This window comes from Sminthopsis crassicaudata, chromosome 3 (genome assembly GCF_048593235.1).
Source record: "Sminthopsis crassicaudata isolate SCR6 chromosome 3, ASM4859323v1, whole genome shotgun sequence".
In the NCBI taxonomy this organism is placed as follows: Eukaryota; Metazoa; Chordata; class Mammalia; order Dasyuromorphia; family Dasyuridae; genus Sminthopsis; species Sminthopsis crassicaudata.
The window spans coordinates 249,994,229-250,010,587 of record NC_133619.1 but is presented as its reverse complement, the minus strand read 5'-3'; the positions used below and the strand labels follow the sequence as shown (position 1 = coordinate 250,010,587).

General features: G+C 35.2%; 1 protein-coding gene across 1 annotated transcript in view; it reads left to right on the top strand.

Moving 5' to 3' along the window:
- The window catches only part of AFF3 (ALF transcription elongation factor 3), a 660,643-nt gene that overhangs the window by 512,988 nt on the left and 131,296 nt on the right, over positions 1–16,359 (top strand). The window contains 1 exon segment of the mRNA XM_074300399.1: positions 6,220–6,271. Coding sequence (XP_074156500.1) covers positions 6,220–6,271 — 52 coding nt within the window.

The following is a 16,359-nucleotide window of genomic DNA, read 5'->3' as shown; positions in this document are numbered from 1 at the left end:
GGAATATGAGAGAAAATCCCAAACTACCTCTTAATTGAGGTGGATATTACTTACACATGGCACAAATTTTCAGATTTTTTTCAATGTATTGGTCAATAATGCTGACTTTTTTTCCTTTCTGAAAATTGTGGTATGGAATGGTTCTCTTGAAGGAAAAGAACGAGGTATATTTGAGATAACTATTATTATATTCTAAAAAAAACCCAGAAAATAGCGATAAAAACTTAATTTTTCAAAAAGTTTACAAAATTAGATCTATATTTTTATTTCTTATAAATAATTTATTTTAATTCAGAAAACATAAATAAGTCCTGCTTGTTTTGGCAAAGATTTTAGAATTACTAAAAAGAAAACTAGAATTACTAAAAAAAAAATCAGAATTATATTTAACAAATTTAGCAGTACCTCACCATGAAGATCATGGGTCTAGGTCCTACAGTTTTATTTAGAAATTAAAATGAGGACAACAACCTTGTTCATTGAACAAATGTATGGAACTTTGCTCCAGGGTACAAATATTCAGGTTTCATGGTTGTTGTGGTAACTCTCTCCTAAACCCTACCTTTAATCCCAATCCCTTCTGGGGGGGACATAAACTGGAGAATGAAGGACAAATGATAGGATCAGTATTTATAGATCAGAATTTTCCCCAAACATAAAGAATTCCTTCCACATGCTCCTCAAAAAAAAAAAAACAAAAAAACCTAATGTATTATTTATCCTCTTTACATTTATATAAAGATATTGTGTAATCCTTTTATATGTGATGGAGAGCTAGCATCAAAGACAGGAAGACTAAATTTCAGGTCTTGCCTCTGATGTACTCTGTAGTCCCAGTCTTCTTTCTAAGACTCGATTTCCAGAGCAGGTTCTAATGTGTTTACTCCTCAGGAGTTTCCTGTACCAATTAGACTTTCAGGTCTGCTTCACTCTTAACTCCCCAAAAGTTTCTATAATTCAGGCTTCTCTCTCCCTGCTAGAGTGATTTAAAGAATAGGTACTGCTAATGGAAATCACTAGTGAATCACAAGTGAACAGAAATGACCTATCTGTAATTAACTGTGTCACTTTGGGCAGGTGTCTTCCTCTTTGGATTTTAATTCCCTTATCTCTAAAATAAGAGAGTTGTACTAGATGGTTCTGTAAGATATCTTGTGTTTCTGACATGCTATGACTCCATAATACTTGTTTCCCACTTCCTGCTGCTCTGGTTAAAGAGAGACTGAGTGCACTTTGAGTTGTTGCTCCCACAAATGCCCTCAATTCCTGGGAATTTCCTGTCGTAGGTGTTTCCTAGCCCTGTTGACAGACACGTAGGTCTAATTCTAGCAGCGTGGCTGGGCTGCACGCCCTTTGTAGAGATGGGAGTTCTTCCCCAGGCTGTCAATGGACCTGAAAAGCCTGCACTGTTAATCACCTGAAGATTAAATCTCCTTAGACCCCTCCTTGTGGGATTTAGGCACAGTGACAGGAAGGTGATTTGAAATGATTACCTGTCTTCCATCCACTCATTTACTCATTGAAGGGACCACCCATACTTCAGGACACAGATTCTTACGATGCCTTCTTAAAATGAACAAAATTGCAATTGCTGTTTTCTCAGCACGAAAGAGAAAAACATTACTCAGAAGAGAACATTTAAGAAACTATTTAGGTGGCTCAGTGAATAAAGCCTGAAGTTTCCTACCTGAAATAGGGACAACCTGAATTCTAATCCAGCCTCAAACACTTACTAGCTGTGTGACCCTGGACAAGTCCCAAAGCCCTGTTTGCCATAGTTCCTTATCTGTAAAATGAGTTGGAGAAAGAAATGACAAGTTGCTCCAGTATATCTGCCAAGAAAACCCCAAATGAGATTACGAAGAGTCAGACATGGCTGAAAAAATGACTGAACAAGAAGGTGTTCCCAGGATATATTATGAGGGAAGAAAATGAAGGGGTGCTTGTAAATTGCTTTTCAAGCCTTAAAGTTCTATATAAATGCTAGTTATTATTAATTATTTTCAGCAAAAGGAGCATCTTCCTTTAAAAACTAACTGTACATGCTTGTGAGGTTCAAGAGCAAAGGACCAAATGCATGTTGAAGAGACCAAACACCCAAACTTCTAATGATGGAGCATTTTGATTTTTAAAGATAGGGAATGTTGCTTCAAACTTCTGGAAGGATAGAAGCATCCTAAAGAGAAGTTGATCTGGTGACATCATGTATTGGCCTGTATGACCAATTTGAAAATGTAGCTTAAAACACGAAAACTCCTCTTAATACAAGAAAAACTTTGCTTTTGGAAACATTATAAAACTCTACTTTCAGAGCAGGTTCACATTTCATGGAAAAATTCAACTGGAAGGGAGCTAGGGACTATCAAAGACAACTCAGCCCCCAGTTTTACACTTGAGGAAACCAAAAACCAAAGGAGGAATGGAGTGAGAAGAGACCTGGGTGTGAATCATAATAACCATTGCACTTACTAGCTGTGTGACTATAGGCAAGTCATGTAGCCTGAGACTTAGTTTTCACATCTTTAAAATGGGAATAATAAAAGCAGATTTTTTTTTGTTATTAAGTTGTTGTCAATAGAATTTAAATTATGTAACATGTTTTTCCAATCTTAAAGTGCTCTATAAATAACAGTTGTCTTTATCATTATTATTGATTTGCTGAAGATCATGCAGCTGGGTTAGAGCTAAAAAAATAGAACTCAGGCCTTCTGATTTCCTATCCAAGGTGATTTTCACTACAACCTATCATTATAAGAAATGGTATAGACTAAAAATCATATCCAAAATATTTTTTACAAATTCATGAATGATAGGAACATAATGGACTTTTAAGAAAAATTAAGCACATTTTTATAGCTTTTTATTTACAAGATATATGCATGGGTAATTTTTCAGCTTTGACAATTGCAAAACCTTCTGTTCCAATTTTTCCCCTTCTTCCCCCCACCCCTTCCCCAGATGGCAGGTAGACCAATACTTGTTAAATATGTTAAAGTATATGTTAAATACAATGTATATGTATATAAAAATAACTGTATGGAGATATATATATATATCTCCATACAGTTATTTAAGCACATTCTTTAGACACAATTTTTTTAACCTTTTGATGTTGAAATTAGGGAGAATAATGATAGCATTTCAGAGCATGACCTTATAATGACAGAAATGGATGGACCTAGAATATACTTCTTATAAGAATATAATTTTGCTATAACACTAATTAATCAGTAAACATATATTAAGCACCTACTGTCTGCCAGGCATTGTGCCAAGTAGTGGTGATACAAAAAAGAGGCTGAAGATAGTCCTTTCTCTCAAAGAATTTGCAATCTTATGGGGCAGACAGCAAACAAATAAATTTACATATATTAAGCAAACTGTGTACAAAATCAGAACTATTCCCTAAAATAGAGTTGAGGAAGCTCCAGCCTACAAGGAAACTAACTACAGGTAATGAGGGGCAAAAAACAAGGCACAGCAGTCTCCCACAGTTTGAGTTCTGTAAGTTGATAACTTTGTTTGGCCTTTTAAAATTTTAGCCCTATGACTCAAAAGCTGAGTGCTAGATCTAAATTAGAATATTTTGGGAGAATACAAAAATCATATGGCTGATTTTTTTAAAGTAACCAAATTTAAACACCCAAAATATTTACTTTTATGTCTTTATGTTAAAGGGAAATAATGTTCAAATTATTATGTTTCATATGTATTTACACACAAAACCATAAATTTGCCATAACATAATTGATTTTAAGTGATAACTTTGGGAAACTTTACTTGACTTTATTAGGCCCAGAATAGAGAAAGAGAGAAAGATGAACCTGTTGTGGACTTTGAAATGAGCTTACTCTCTTCCTTATCCGGAAGAAGCTCATCTGGCTATTATCAGGCCTAACCAAGTCCCAGACTATTCTGTTGGATGTAAGAATGGAGATTTTGATCAGCCTCTATTGTCTAACTCTCCAACTTCTGAACATCTTTAAACAACTTTTGAAATGTTAATTAGCATATCTTTAGACAGGTCTGGGACCTGATCATCCAGGTGGATTTCACCTGGCTGCTCCTTGATCCTTCCTTTGAGCTACCAAATTCTTCCCTGGTACTTCCCCTCCTCCCCAGAGAAATCCCCCAAGGTTATGTTTACTCTATAAAAGATATACCCATAGTGAAGGATCTTTGCTAAGTCCTTTCCAAGACTTCGTGCTATGAGGTAGTGTCTGCCTGTCTCTCTCTCTCTCTCTCTCTGTCTCTCTCTCTCTCTCTCTCTCTCTCTCTCTCTCTCTGTCTCTCTCTCTCTCTCTGTCTCTCTCTCTCTGTCTCTCTCTCTCTTTCTCTCTGTGTCTCTCTGTGTCTCTGTCTCTGTCTCTGTCTCTCTCTCTCTCTCTTTCTCTCTGTCTCTTTCTCTCTCTGTCTCTTTCTCTCTCTGTCTCTCTGTCTGTCTCTCTCTGTCTCTCTCTTTCTCTCTCTGTCTCTCTCTTTCTCTCTCTGTCTCTCTTTCTCTGTCTCTCTGTCTCTCTCTTTCTCTCTCTGTCTCTATCTCTGTCTTTCTGTCTCTCTGTCTCTCTGTCTCTCTCTTTCTCTTTCTCTCTCTTTCTCTCTCTCTCTCTGTCTCTCTCTCTCTTTTTCTCTCGGTCTCTCTCTCTCTCTCTCTCTCTCTCTCTCTCTCTCTCTCTCTCTCTCTCTCTCTCTCTCTCTCTCTCTGTCTCTCCTCTCTCCTGTCTCTCTCTTTCTCTTTCTCTCTCTTTCTCTCTCTCTCTGTCTCTCTCTCTCTTTTTCTCTCTGTCTCTCTCTCTCTTTCTCTCTCTCTCCCTCTCTCTCTGTCCTTCGTCCCTCTCTCCTTCCCTTCCTCTCCCCCAATCTATATCTCCCTCTCACTTTCTTTCCCCCCCCCTCTCTCTTCCCCCTCCTCATGGTATCTTTCTGATTAGTCTGCTACATACTCACATCTCATGGCATATTCCTTTAATGCATACTTACAAACTTCTTTCCTTGTAATTCTATTGCTCTCCCAAATCTATTTCATATTTAACACTCCTGGTGCCTATTTTACCCCTTCATTTTGTCTGTAACCTTTTTTCCTAAATACCTCTTTGCTTCTTTGGCAAAAAGAAAGGCCATTGTGAATCTGTCACGTGGGTATTTCGAAATAGAAATTGCTACCCTGATATCATCAAACCCAGGCAATAGGTAAATACACTGTGCCATAGAGATGTCATTGCCACCTCCAAGATAGATTAATTCCTTGTGGTTTCTCCAGGCTTCAACCTTTTATCTGCTGCAGGGCAAATGTTATGATTAATAATAGCAACAAGCCATTTATGTATCCAAAAAGGGGTAAAAAATGTTAATGTATTAGTTCATGTGACTGATTTTTCAATATGCCTCCTGGGCCTTTCATATTTATATGAGTATTGTCTTCTTCAATGTAGTCATCTTAGAAAAACTATATGATGCTCCTACCACTGCTTATAATATTTTTGGAGTTTGAGGAATTGCCTTCAAGTACATTCATCTGAATATTCCCAACAGTGATATATTCTCACCTTTTATGATTACAATTTTTTAGAAAAACAGAAATTTATTTAGATCTAAATCCGGTGAGTAAAGCTGAGGTGGAAGATCAAATTGAATTAGATAACCTTCTAGACCAAAAAAATTGTGAATATAAATTAATGAGTCCATTGAATTACAAGCCTCTTGTGGATTATAAACTGTGTCTGAAGGACAAATTTGCTCAAAGAACTATTGGGAAAGAATTCTGCCCCTGGCCATCCGAATGTGTGTATGGGCTCCTTTAAAAAAGACACCACGCATTTAGGTGCATTAATTCCTGGCATGTTTACCTGAAAATCAGTCACATTTTTTTAATAGGCACTCCTTCCGTATAGAATAAGGGTAAAGGTGCTGTCTGATGGATGCTTCAAAAAAGTACATACATACAGTTTGTTTGCAGAAATAGAGGAAAGAACCTTTTGGTCATATTCCTGCCAAGGTTAATTTTCTTACTCATTTTCTCTCATTGTGGGAATTAATGATCATGAAGCAGGAGTCTGCTGTCTGAAAAGTGCTTACAAGGAAAGGGACTTAAAAGAACAAATGTAAAAGTCAGCAAAATTAATTAAGTAGTCTTATTATTGAATGTCTGTAGAAATAAAAAGGTTGTTCTGGTGCTAAAATTTGTCAACTCAACACCTTTTTTTCTTCCCTTTCTTCCAGAATGCTAGAAGATGACCTTAAATTAAGTAGTGACGAAGAAGAAAATGAGCAGGTGAGCTGTTTATTTTTTATTCTGCCCTTTGTAAACAAAGATGATGCTACTACCCTGGTGTCAGTAAAACATGTGTTCTGAGCTGCTTCTGTGATGGTAGACAGACTCTTTCACTCAGTTCCCAGTAGGGCCAACAACATGCATTTATAAAACAAAGGACTGGGGACCGGGGTTTTAACCTGTGACCATGAAAATGAATTTCTCCTCTGCAGAGGTAAATGTCCTCAGAGGGAACAGCTCTGTGGCCTTGATTTCATTAGCGCTGCACCCTGACCTAACCAGCCAAGCTTACAGAATCTTTACTAATGCAACATGTAAGCGGTAACATATTAAATATTAAGGATTCTTATACTGACATCATTAATATTTAGAGGAAGCATGGTAGAGGTTAGCTAAGCTGTCGGATTGAATAATAGATTCGCATATTTAGTGACAGGTTATTCATCTTCACTGAGAGATTTGCTTGAAACATTCTTCACTGATTTTGATTTATCCCCTCAAGGCATCAATTGGTGGTTTACAAATACTGTTAATATGAGTCAGTTAAGAGAAAAAAAAAAAAAAGATTGCATTTAATTAATGTGTCTTCAACTGAAGAGCACGGGATTTAGAAAGAAAGAAAAAAAAAAAAAAAAGATCTGGGTTCAGATTCCATTACTTATTACTAACATGAATCTGAGCAAGATGAAAAGGCTAGAATAGGTCAGGGCATCTTAAAACTTTTTCCACTCACAATGACAGTGAGAAATTTTTATGTGACCCCAGATTTATAGGCCTATAAAATAGGTATACAGATGCATTTATTGATAATAAAAACATAGTTTCATGACCCCCACTTTCAATTACATGTGACCCACAATTTAAGAAGCTTTGAAATATGTGACCTCCAAGATTTTTTCTAGCTTAAAATTTCAGATTACTGAAATAATTCTACACATCACTTTCTGGTACTCCTGTAAATAAATATTTTTGTATTTCATTTATTTTGCATTTTGTAGTAGCAAAATACTAAAAACTAAATATCTAAGTATTTTGGTGTTTTTTTTAATAACTATATTATTTCAAAAACAGTAAAAAGAATTTAATAGATATGAAGATATTTCAGTGTTTTCATTACAAATTATTTTACATGTAATTGAGTACTGATATAATACAGTTGATTTTGAAATGTGTTTTATAGAGGTAGCATGAAGTAACACAAAATGATTAGATTATCTAGACACTCAAATTCAAGTAATACATAGATATAGAGGTGGACAAAGCTAAAATTGAAGATAAGAAAAAAATTTCAAGAAAAATCAGAAATTAATTGTGAGGTTTATAAAAATAGATTTTAGTGGCTTTATAGAGAAGTTAAGATGTCAAAAGTGATGGGAAAATGCGAGACTAGATATGAAATGAAATTTGACAACTCAGGAAATGATTTTGTCAAATACAGATAATTCCAAATGATGGAAGATTAGCAGGAAAAGGAATCTGTAATAAGAGAGGAATAAGGCTTTTAAGAGTAGAGAAAACAGGATATTTTGAAAAGAAAAGCATAATTTTCCTGCCCTAACTTTTAATTTTGAATTCACTATAAGCTGACATAAATCTGAATTTGTTTCTTTAATATTATATATACTTGTTAATAGATTAGACATATACTTAGATTGTAGTTTTAGTTATATATACTCTATTTTGGTTAAATTTTGTGTCCAAAAGCAACAGGAACAATATTTCATGGAACATTTTGTCCTTGTCCATTGTAATTGAACATATTCAGCATTTCCTTTCTTTAAGAAGAAATAACTTCTCCTTTTACTCTCTTCTGCTTTAATTCACTAATCCTAAGAGAATATCAGGAAGATGCATAGTGCCCTGGATAAAGTGTTGGGCCTGAGTCAGGAAGACTCATATAAATTAAATTCTGACTTCAGACACTAGCAATGTGACCCTGGGCAAGTCACTTAATACTGTTTGCTTCAGTTTCCTCATCTGTAAAATGAGCTGAAGAAGGAAATGGCAAATTTAATCTTTGCCAAGCAAAACCCGAAGTGGGATCACAAAGAGTTGGACACTGAAAAATGGCTGAACAACAACAAAACACTTATTTGTAGATAATGTCTTGGAATAGTTTTAATACAGAATACCTGTTGTTTAGAAATGTTCTGATAGGATATTCCATGAAGCAAAATAGCCTTATAAAACCCTCTTCTAACTAAATGTCTGAATTCAGCAAATGACAGGATTCCTCTTCAAAGAAAGACATTCTGTATTCAATAGTATTATATTTATAAATTTACCTGCCTCATTAGATAGAGCAAGGTATATTAAACTTTTTCTACTTGCAACCCACCCAGGGTTATAGGTATATAAAATAGGTATACAAATCAAACACTCACTGATAAGTCATAATTTCATGGCCCCTCATATTCAGTTACACAACTCCATGTGTGGTCACAACCCAAAGTTTAAGAAGCTTTGGGATACAGAATTAATTCACCATCATCTTAATATGGTGATGGGTTTCCCATACTTAGTAAAGCTGGGCCTTGGAAAGCAGACATGGCCTGTTACTAGGACAGAGTATGGTAAAATCAATGGACATAACATTTTAAAATACCAGATCACCATCACATTGCAATAAAACATTAGATAGTCTATGGGAAATATCCACTCCAGTGCTTTTTTATATTTTTCTTTTATGGAATATTCTCAATGGATATTAAAAGGAAATATATATACAGTCATCAGTCTTTTGTAGAACCTTTCTACTTCCATAGTAACAGAAATAGAGTGGTAGAAAAGGAAGCAGAGAGTGTTGAGACAACATTAATTTTAAACCATTTATAAACATAAACTAAGTTGTTAGTACTCTAGATTTAAGATCCTTGTCCAGTGACCTAACACTCCTGGAGGAACTGAATCATATCTATCTTGACATTCTCACTATAAATGAAACCCAGAAGATAAAAAGACAGCCAAATGAAAGGATGACTCAGAATCTCACCTTACAAAAGGAAATAAAAGATGATATTTTGGTTATGTATCCTACAGTTGGCTATATTTTGTTTCCATAGGCAACAGGAATAATATTTTATGGGACATTTTGTCAGTATACATTGTAGTGAACATGATCAGCATTTACATAAAGACCACCATGAAAATTTTGCAGCTTTTGTGCCAACTTCTGTCACAGAGTATGAAGAAGCAAAGAAAAAAATCTATGAAAAACTCAATAAGGTCATCTGAATTGAGTCAGGATATTTTTTAATACTCTCTGAGTACAATGGAAATGGAAATTTCAGGGAGAACAGAGAAAAATATTTTGGAAACCATGCATATAAGAAAAGTTGAAATGTATATTTAAAAAAAAAATAAGAAAGGTCAAAGGATTGCAGAAACCCTTATACCTATTTCATGAATACTTGAGAATTGGGAACACTGTATAAGTTAAATATTAAGCAGAATCATGAAAAAAAATTAAATTGATTATATTTTAATGGATAAAAAATGGTTACTTTCTCACATATACAGAGACTCCTTAAGGATTAGTCTTTTTCATTCAGTTGGGTTGTTTTCCCTATAAATGTTGCTAGGCCAGTTTCTTTCAAGTCAATATAGACCATAGGATTATAGCTTTCGAGATCCAAGGAATCTTGAAAGTCATCATGTCTGTACCTTCTCGTTTTACAGATGAGGAGAGTTAAAGTGACTAGCTTATAGTTACTAGTATGTGAGATGAATTTGACTTCCAGGTCAAATTTTGACTTTTTGACTTCTGGTCCCAGAATTCTGTTTACTGCCTTTCATGGAGAGTCCCTGAAGTGGACTCTTTCAGGTTTTAAAACAAAAAGCATAGTTTTATCTAATGGGAACATCTAAAGAATTTCATCATCTTAAGAATTCATCTTCTTTCAGACTTCACATAGGACATTCCACATTGCATTGGAAAGCACCTTTGGCAAACATGTCATCTTTCTCATAATTTACTTGATACCGATAACAGGAAGATCACTGACAAGAGTCTCATCTGTGGTTGTATCTATCAAAGCATCTTGTGTGACCTGGATAATATCTTATGGTAGTTAATAAAGAGCTGGTCTTCAAGCCAGGAACACCTAGTTTCTAATTCTGTTTCTGACGTTCGTTACCTGTATGGCCCTGAGTAGTAGTGTTATAGACAACTATAGGATTATGCAATGTAGAAAAGGTCAGGTATTTGTGGGAGGAGTTTCTTTACCTAAAAGTTTCATGAAATCATAGTTCTAGTCCCTATCCTTATCCTAATCATGGTTTTGACTTCTTATTTTCTAACTCTTGGTCTTAGCTGTTCAAAGTGATATAGTGCCATAAGAGAAAGGAAAGAATTCAGAAAGCATGGAACAGCAGAAATCTATGGAGTGAAGGAAACAGAGAGAAATAGATCATTTTTAAAAACTCTTTTCCTGAAATGATGAGTTCTTGCCTCTTAAGCCAGGGAAAGCTCAGGGAGTTATACCCAGAGAAAGTATCCAGATGAAATTACTTTAGCCAAGACATGAGGAGAGGAACACATGATTAAGACTCAATAAGGAGCAGCCAAGATAATGTCAACTGTGGACAATGTTTCAGAGATGACAAATATATGGGCTTAGGAACTAAGAAAAGGTAAAAAGAACAGGGAGCAGAATTGAATGCCTCTGTGTGTGTCTACAGCTTGCCATAATTACATTATCCACACATATTAGGCAGTCTTTTAATTTTAATTATATAACTGCATTTTTCTCTTCTAATGAGCATAGTTTATTCATTTAAACTGACAATTTTAATTTTACAGGCAGCGATCATAGGATATAATCTGCAGAGGGAAATTTTCCTGTTGGCATAATTTACTCCACACACATCGAAGAAAAGTTACCTTTTAATCCCCAATCAATATTTGAAGAGCACACAATTAATTTAATAGATAGCTAGGTAGTTAACATAAATCTGCAAGTTAAAGAGCCAATTCTTTTTGATTTATAATGCATAAAGTAATAATTTCCTCATTCAAGTCTCTCAGAAAGTGTCTGAAGCTTTGTTGCCTTAAAATGGCAAGGTGGTAGGTAAGATAGGATTGAGCACTGAATCATGATGCTTACTGCTTTTTTTTGGGGGGGGGGGTTCCCACCAATATGGAATGGGACCAGAAACATTCTCCTTCCAACTCTCCGCTCTTTGCTGAAGAGGTCATTGGATAATTTAAATCAGTTTAGGGTGTAATATTAAAAGCAGATTGCCAATTGCAATGTGAATGGTTCATTCCACACACACCCCGACTCCCCTTCATCCTTTTACATGACAATTGTATATAACAGAAAGCAGAGCTTAAAAAAAAATTCTCTGAAATCAGTGTGCCATGCATGTCAATCAGTGATCAAATAAATTAGGTGACTGGTACTCATACATGGAATAATAATCTCGCATATTTTTGCAACCCGACTCTGCTTCCCTGGGTGCATTTTTCATCTCAGGATCAGGTTGGTTGCTGCTGAACTTCTGTGGCTGTGAAAATTTATTACCCACAGAGTCAATCTGCAATCAGGCTGCCAAGTCTGGATAAATAGAGTCATTGTGCTTGTCTGGAATATGTAGCCAAAGTTCATCCAGTCAGCTTGACTTTCACATCCCATGGGATTCATAAAAGCCAACACCCTGGTATGTGCTCTCGAATTCTGCCAAAATTTTGTAGAATTATATAAACAGGAGTTAAAGAAGCAATCAGGACCTGGTTGAGGGACAAGGTTCCAAAATCAAATTTTGCTTGCATCAGAAATGAATTTTTTTAATCATTTTGATGCGTAGTCAAGTGAATCACCCCTAAGCAAGAATTACTCAAAATGCTATGCAATTAAATATCATATGTTCAGTGCATCCTGTTTTGATGAATTAATCATCAACTTTTTTAATTGAATAATTTTATACATGAAAACTACTTAAAGGAACATTTAAAGTGGTTTTTAAATGGAAGGAGCTACCCACTTTAGGAACTATTAAAAATAAGTAGATACTTTGAATATTAAGCCATAGGGCAGAATTATAAGAGAGAGAAAAAAAAAAAAAAAAAAGGGAAGCCACCATGGGTATTTTTTCCTTTGTTTTCTATTTCAATTTTGTATTGAATATCCAAGTGAAATGTATTCCTGAACTGGCTTCTTTTTAACACAGGATCGTTGATGAGAGTTCAATAATTAGAAACTACTGTCTATCAGACCTTTGTCATCTCTATGAATGAAGTAATCATACATTTAGGCAGTCAGTCAATCACAATCAATGCAGCTCCAAATCTCCCCAGCAGGAAATCTTTTGTTTTTAACAATCCTAATGCTGAACTGAATAAATGTGTTTTACTGTCACCAGAGGTGAAAGGCAGTCATAGTTATAGGACTACAGCTCTGGGACCAGAGAAGACTCCATTAGCCATTTAGTTCAATCATTTCATTTAACAATTGAGGAAACTGAGGCCTAGGAAAGTTAAATCACACAGATAGAAAAAGTGACAGAACCAGAATTTGAACATACATCCTGCTATTCTAAATCCGATGTTCTTTCCTCTCTACCTTCTACCATTCTGCAATGTTTATTTCGCTTTTCTAAATGTTCTTACTGTAAAGTGATACCACTTTGGGACTAGGGAGATGCTTCCAAAACATAATTTACCTCTTCATTTTTTAAATGTTAAATCTAGTTATAAGATTTACTATAATATCAAATTAACCCAAGTGTCACATATTCCAAGTTACAAAAAGTCCATTTTTTCCAAATCATTTTTCCAAAAAATGTGCTCTTGTTTTTTTGTTTTTTTGAAAGGGCTTGGTATCTTCTGAAGGCAGTCATTTATCTACTCAACAAATATTTATTAAATGTTTTTTGCTCAGAGAAGCTATGGAGAAAATAGAAATTTTAGATAATGATTTGGGGAAAAGGTAGCATTTGAGTTGCACGTTAGATAAAGTTTGACCAAGTATTTTTATGCTTTCACTGTCAACTAAAGGATAGGTAAAAATTCAATAGAGAAAGGACAAGAAACAGAACTTATTTATAGGGAATGGTGCAGCCAAATCACAGAGATAGCAGAGTATGTTCATGCACTCAGAGAAATAGTCCTATTTGGCTACAGCATAGAATGCATTGGGAGAGGAGAGAAGGAGGGGATTTGACTGGAAAAGTGAGATGGTACAAGATTGTAGAGAATTTTTATTGCTAAGTAAAGGAGTTTTGAAGGCAGCTAGATACCACAGTGGATAAAGACTCATAAAGATAAGAGTTCAAATCTAGCCTCAGCCCTGACTACAGTGTGATGCTGGGCAAGTTACTTCACCCTTATCTATTAAAAGAGTAGGAAAAGAAAATGGCAAATTATTCCAATATATTTGCCAAGAAAACCCCAAATGGGGTCACAAAAGTTCAAAACTAAAATAAAGAACTTTGAACTCAGGAATCAATAGGGGAATATTCAAGATTTTGAATAGAAAAGTGATATAACTAAGCCACTGCATATGAAAAAAAATATTCTGGCATGATATTAAGAACTGATTGAAGGAGGGAAAGAAAGAGTAAATGCAAGAAGACTTGTTTGGAAGCTGTTAGTAATTCAGGAAGGAAGTAGTAAAGGCTGTCAGTACCGTAGGGATGTCAATGGGAGCAGAGAGAGAGAAACCAAGATGGGAGGATTAGAGCTTTGTAATTGGCTATTCAAGGTGTAGCAGAGGAAAGAGTTAAACTAGCATTCATTAAGTGCCTACTGTGTGTCAGGCACTATGGTAGGAGTTTTACAAATATTATCTCATTTGACAGGATAAATGATGGGGCCACAGGCAGGAATAGCCATGTCAGGAGAAGGAAAGAAATTAAGTTCAGTATTTGCTAATTGAGGCAGGAATTTACATAGAAAACTCTCAAACAGATAAAAAACTGGATCTGGAGCTCAGAATAGGAGTCAGAGCTAGAGATACAGATTTGGAAGAGTTCTGTATAAACCTGGTAGTTGTACTAGATTGGAATCTAGTCAATAGGCATTTATTAATCATCTACCATGTGCCAGTGGGGATATAAATATAAAAATTGAAATAATACCTACTCATAAGGTTTTTATATTTAAATGAAAGAGATAACAAATGCATAAAGTATACACAGAATAAAAATGAGAATAAACAAAAATGAAATCAAATTAGTTAAATATGAGGTTTTTTGGGAGACAGGACCTTGGGAAGAATAAGGAATTGGAATAGATTAGGCTACTATGAAAAGAGTATATAGAATGAGAATAAAGACAAATTCTTGAGGATTAGAATGTCGTAGATGCCCAGGGACATATTATTCGTAATAGAATGTTGGGGGAAGTCATCCAGTTCCAACTATGTGAGGAGAGAGAAGTAGTGAAGAAGTAAAAGTATCTTGGAATAGTCAATATATTCAAGTCTAGGAAAGATGGTGTGGTAGTTGGGTGTTGTATATCAGTCAAAAGAAGTCTTTTTTTAGAATGAAGAATACTGGGGCAGCTAGGTGGCGCAGTGGATAGAGCACCAGCCCTGAATTCAGGAGGACCCGAGTTCAAATCTAATCTCAGACATTTAAACTTCTTATCTGTGTGACTCTGGGCAAGTCACTTAACCCCAGTCTCAGAAAAAAAAAAAAAAGAATGAGGAATACCTGAGAATCACTGGATTGGAAGAGATTAAAGATGCAAAGGACAAAGAGGACCAAAAAACCCCAAAATCAAGAATTTATACTTGAGGAGTTGAAAGGGAACAAGACCAAGGAGTATATTCTGGATGGAAAGTTGGAATACCTCTTTTGTGAACAGAGGGAAGATAGGGATTATGAATAGTGATTCTGAAAACTTGTTTAAGAATGAAGGAAATAAACAGAGTATTAATGTTGGATTATATCTGCCTAAAAACCCAACCCTTTTCCTAATCCCTTTAGGAATATATTGAATATAGTGAATGTATTGAGGGCATTTGGATGCTTGCAATCATGCATATTTGCCACGAGCTCCCTCTTCTTTTTTACAGCACTATCTACTTGTGCCTTCCATGCTGCCCACAAGCACATTCAAGTCTGTCCAAGCCTTTATTAAAAAAAAAATTCCCTCAAATTAGCATCCTATCTTTTCTTCTTCCTTTATTAGCCAGTTGAAAAAAGCTATCAATATTCAGTGCCTCCATTTCTTCTCCTCTCACTTATTAACCTTATCCATTATGACTTCCATTTTCACTTAATTAAATCTCCTCTCTTTAAAGTTGCCAATAATCTCTTAATTGTCAAATCTGAGAGTCTTTTTTTTCCAGTCCTTAATCTTCCTAACCTTTCTACAACACTTTACACTGCTGACTACAATGACTTCCTGGCGACTTTCTCCTCTCTAGGTTTACATGGCACTGCTCTCTCTTGGCTTTTCTACCACTTTGATTATTTGATTTCTTTGCTGGATCGTTATCCATATTTTCTAATGCCGTGGATCTATCCTGGCCTTCTCTTTTCCCTATATTCCGTCTCTTTCCATCTTTTTTTTCTTGGGGTGTGTGTGTGTGTGTGTGTGTGTGTGTGTGTGTGTGTGTGTGTGTGTGTGTGTGTAATCTCATCAATTCTCAAAACATTATTATTGCCTTTCCAGGTGATTCCCAAACTTATATATACAATCCTAGTTTTTCTTTCTGAATCCCAATCAATCTCCATGCATTTATATATATATATTTATTCTATATATTTTTTCTTCATTTCTTCTCCAATTTGAACATTTCCCCATTCCACCCTAGTATGACACGATTCTGAGTGCTCTTGCTATCCTAGTTACTCTCCTTTGGACACAGTCCAACTTATCATTATCTTTCCTAAAGTTTAGTGACCAGATCTTATATATATATATATATATATATATATATATATATATATATATATATATATATATATATATATATATATATATATATATATACATTCACTATATGCCAGGCACAAAGTGCTATATTCTTCATACAAAGAATGAAACAGTCCTATATACTCCCATCTCATATCAGCAATTGCCTAATGCTCATTTCAAGCCATATAACCCATAGGCATTTCAAACTCAGCATCTGTCC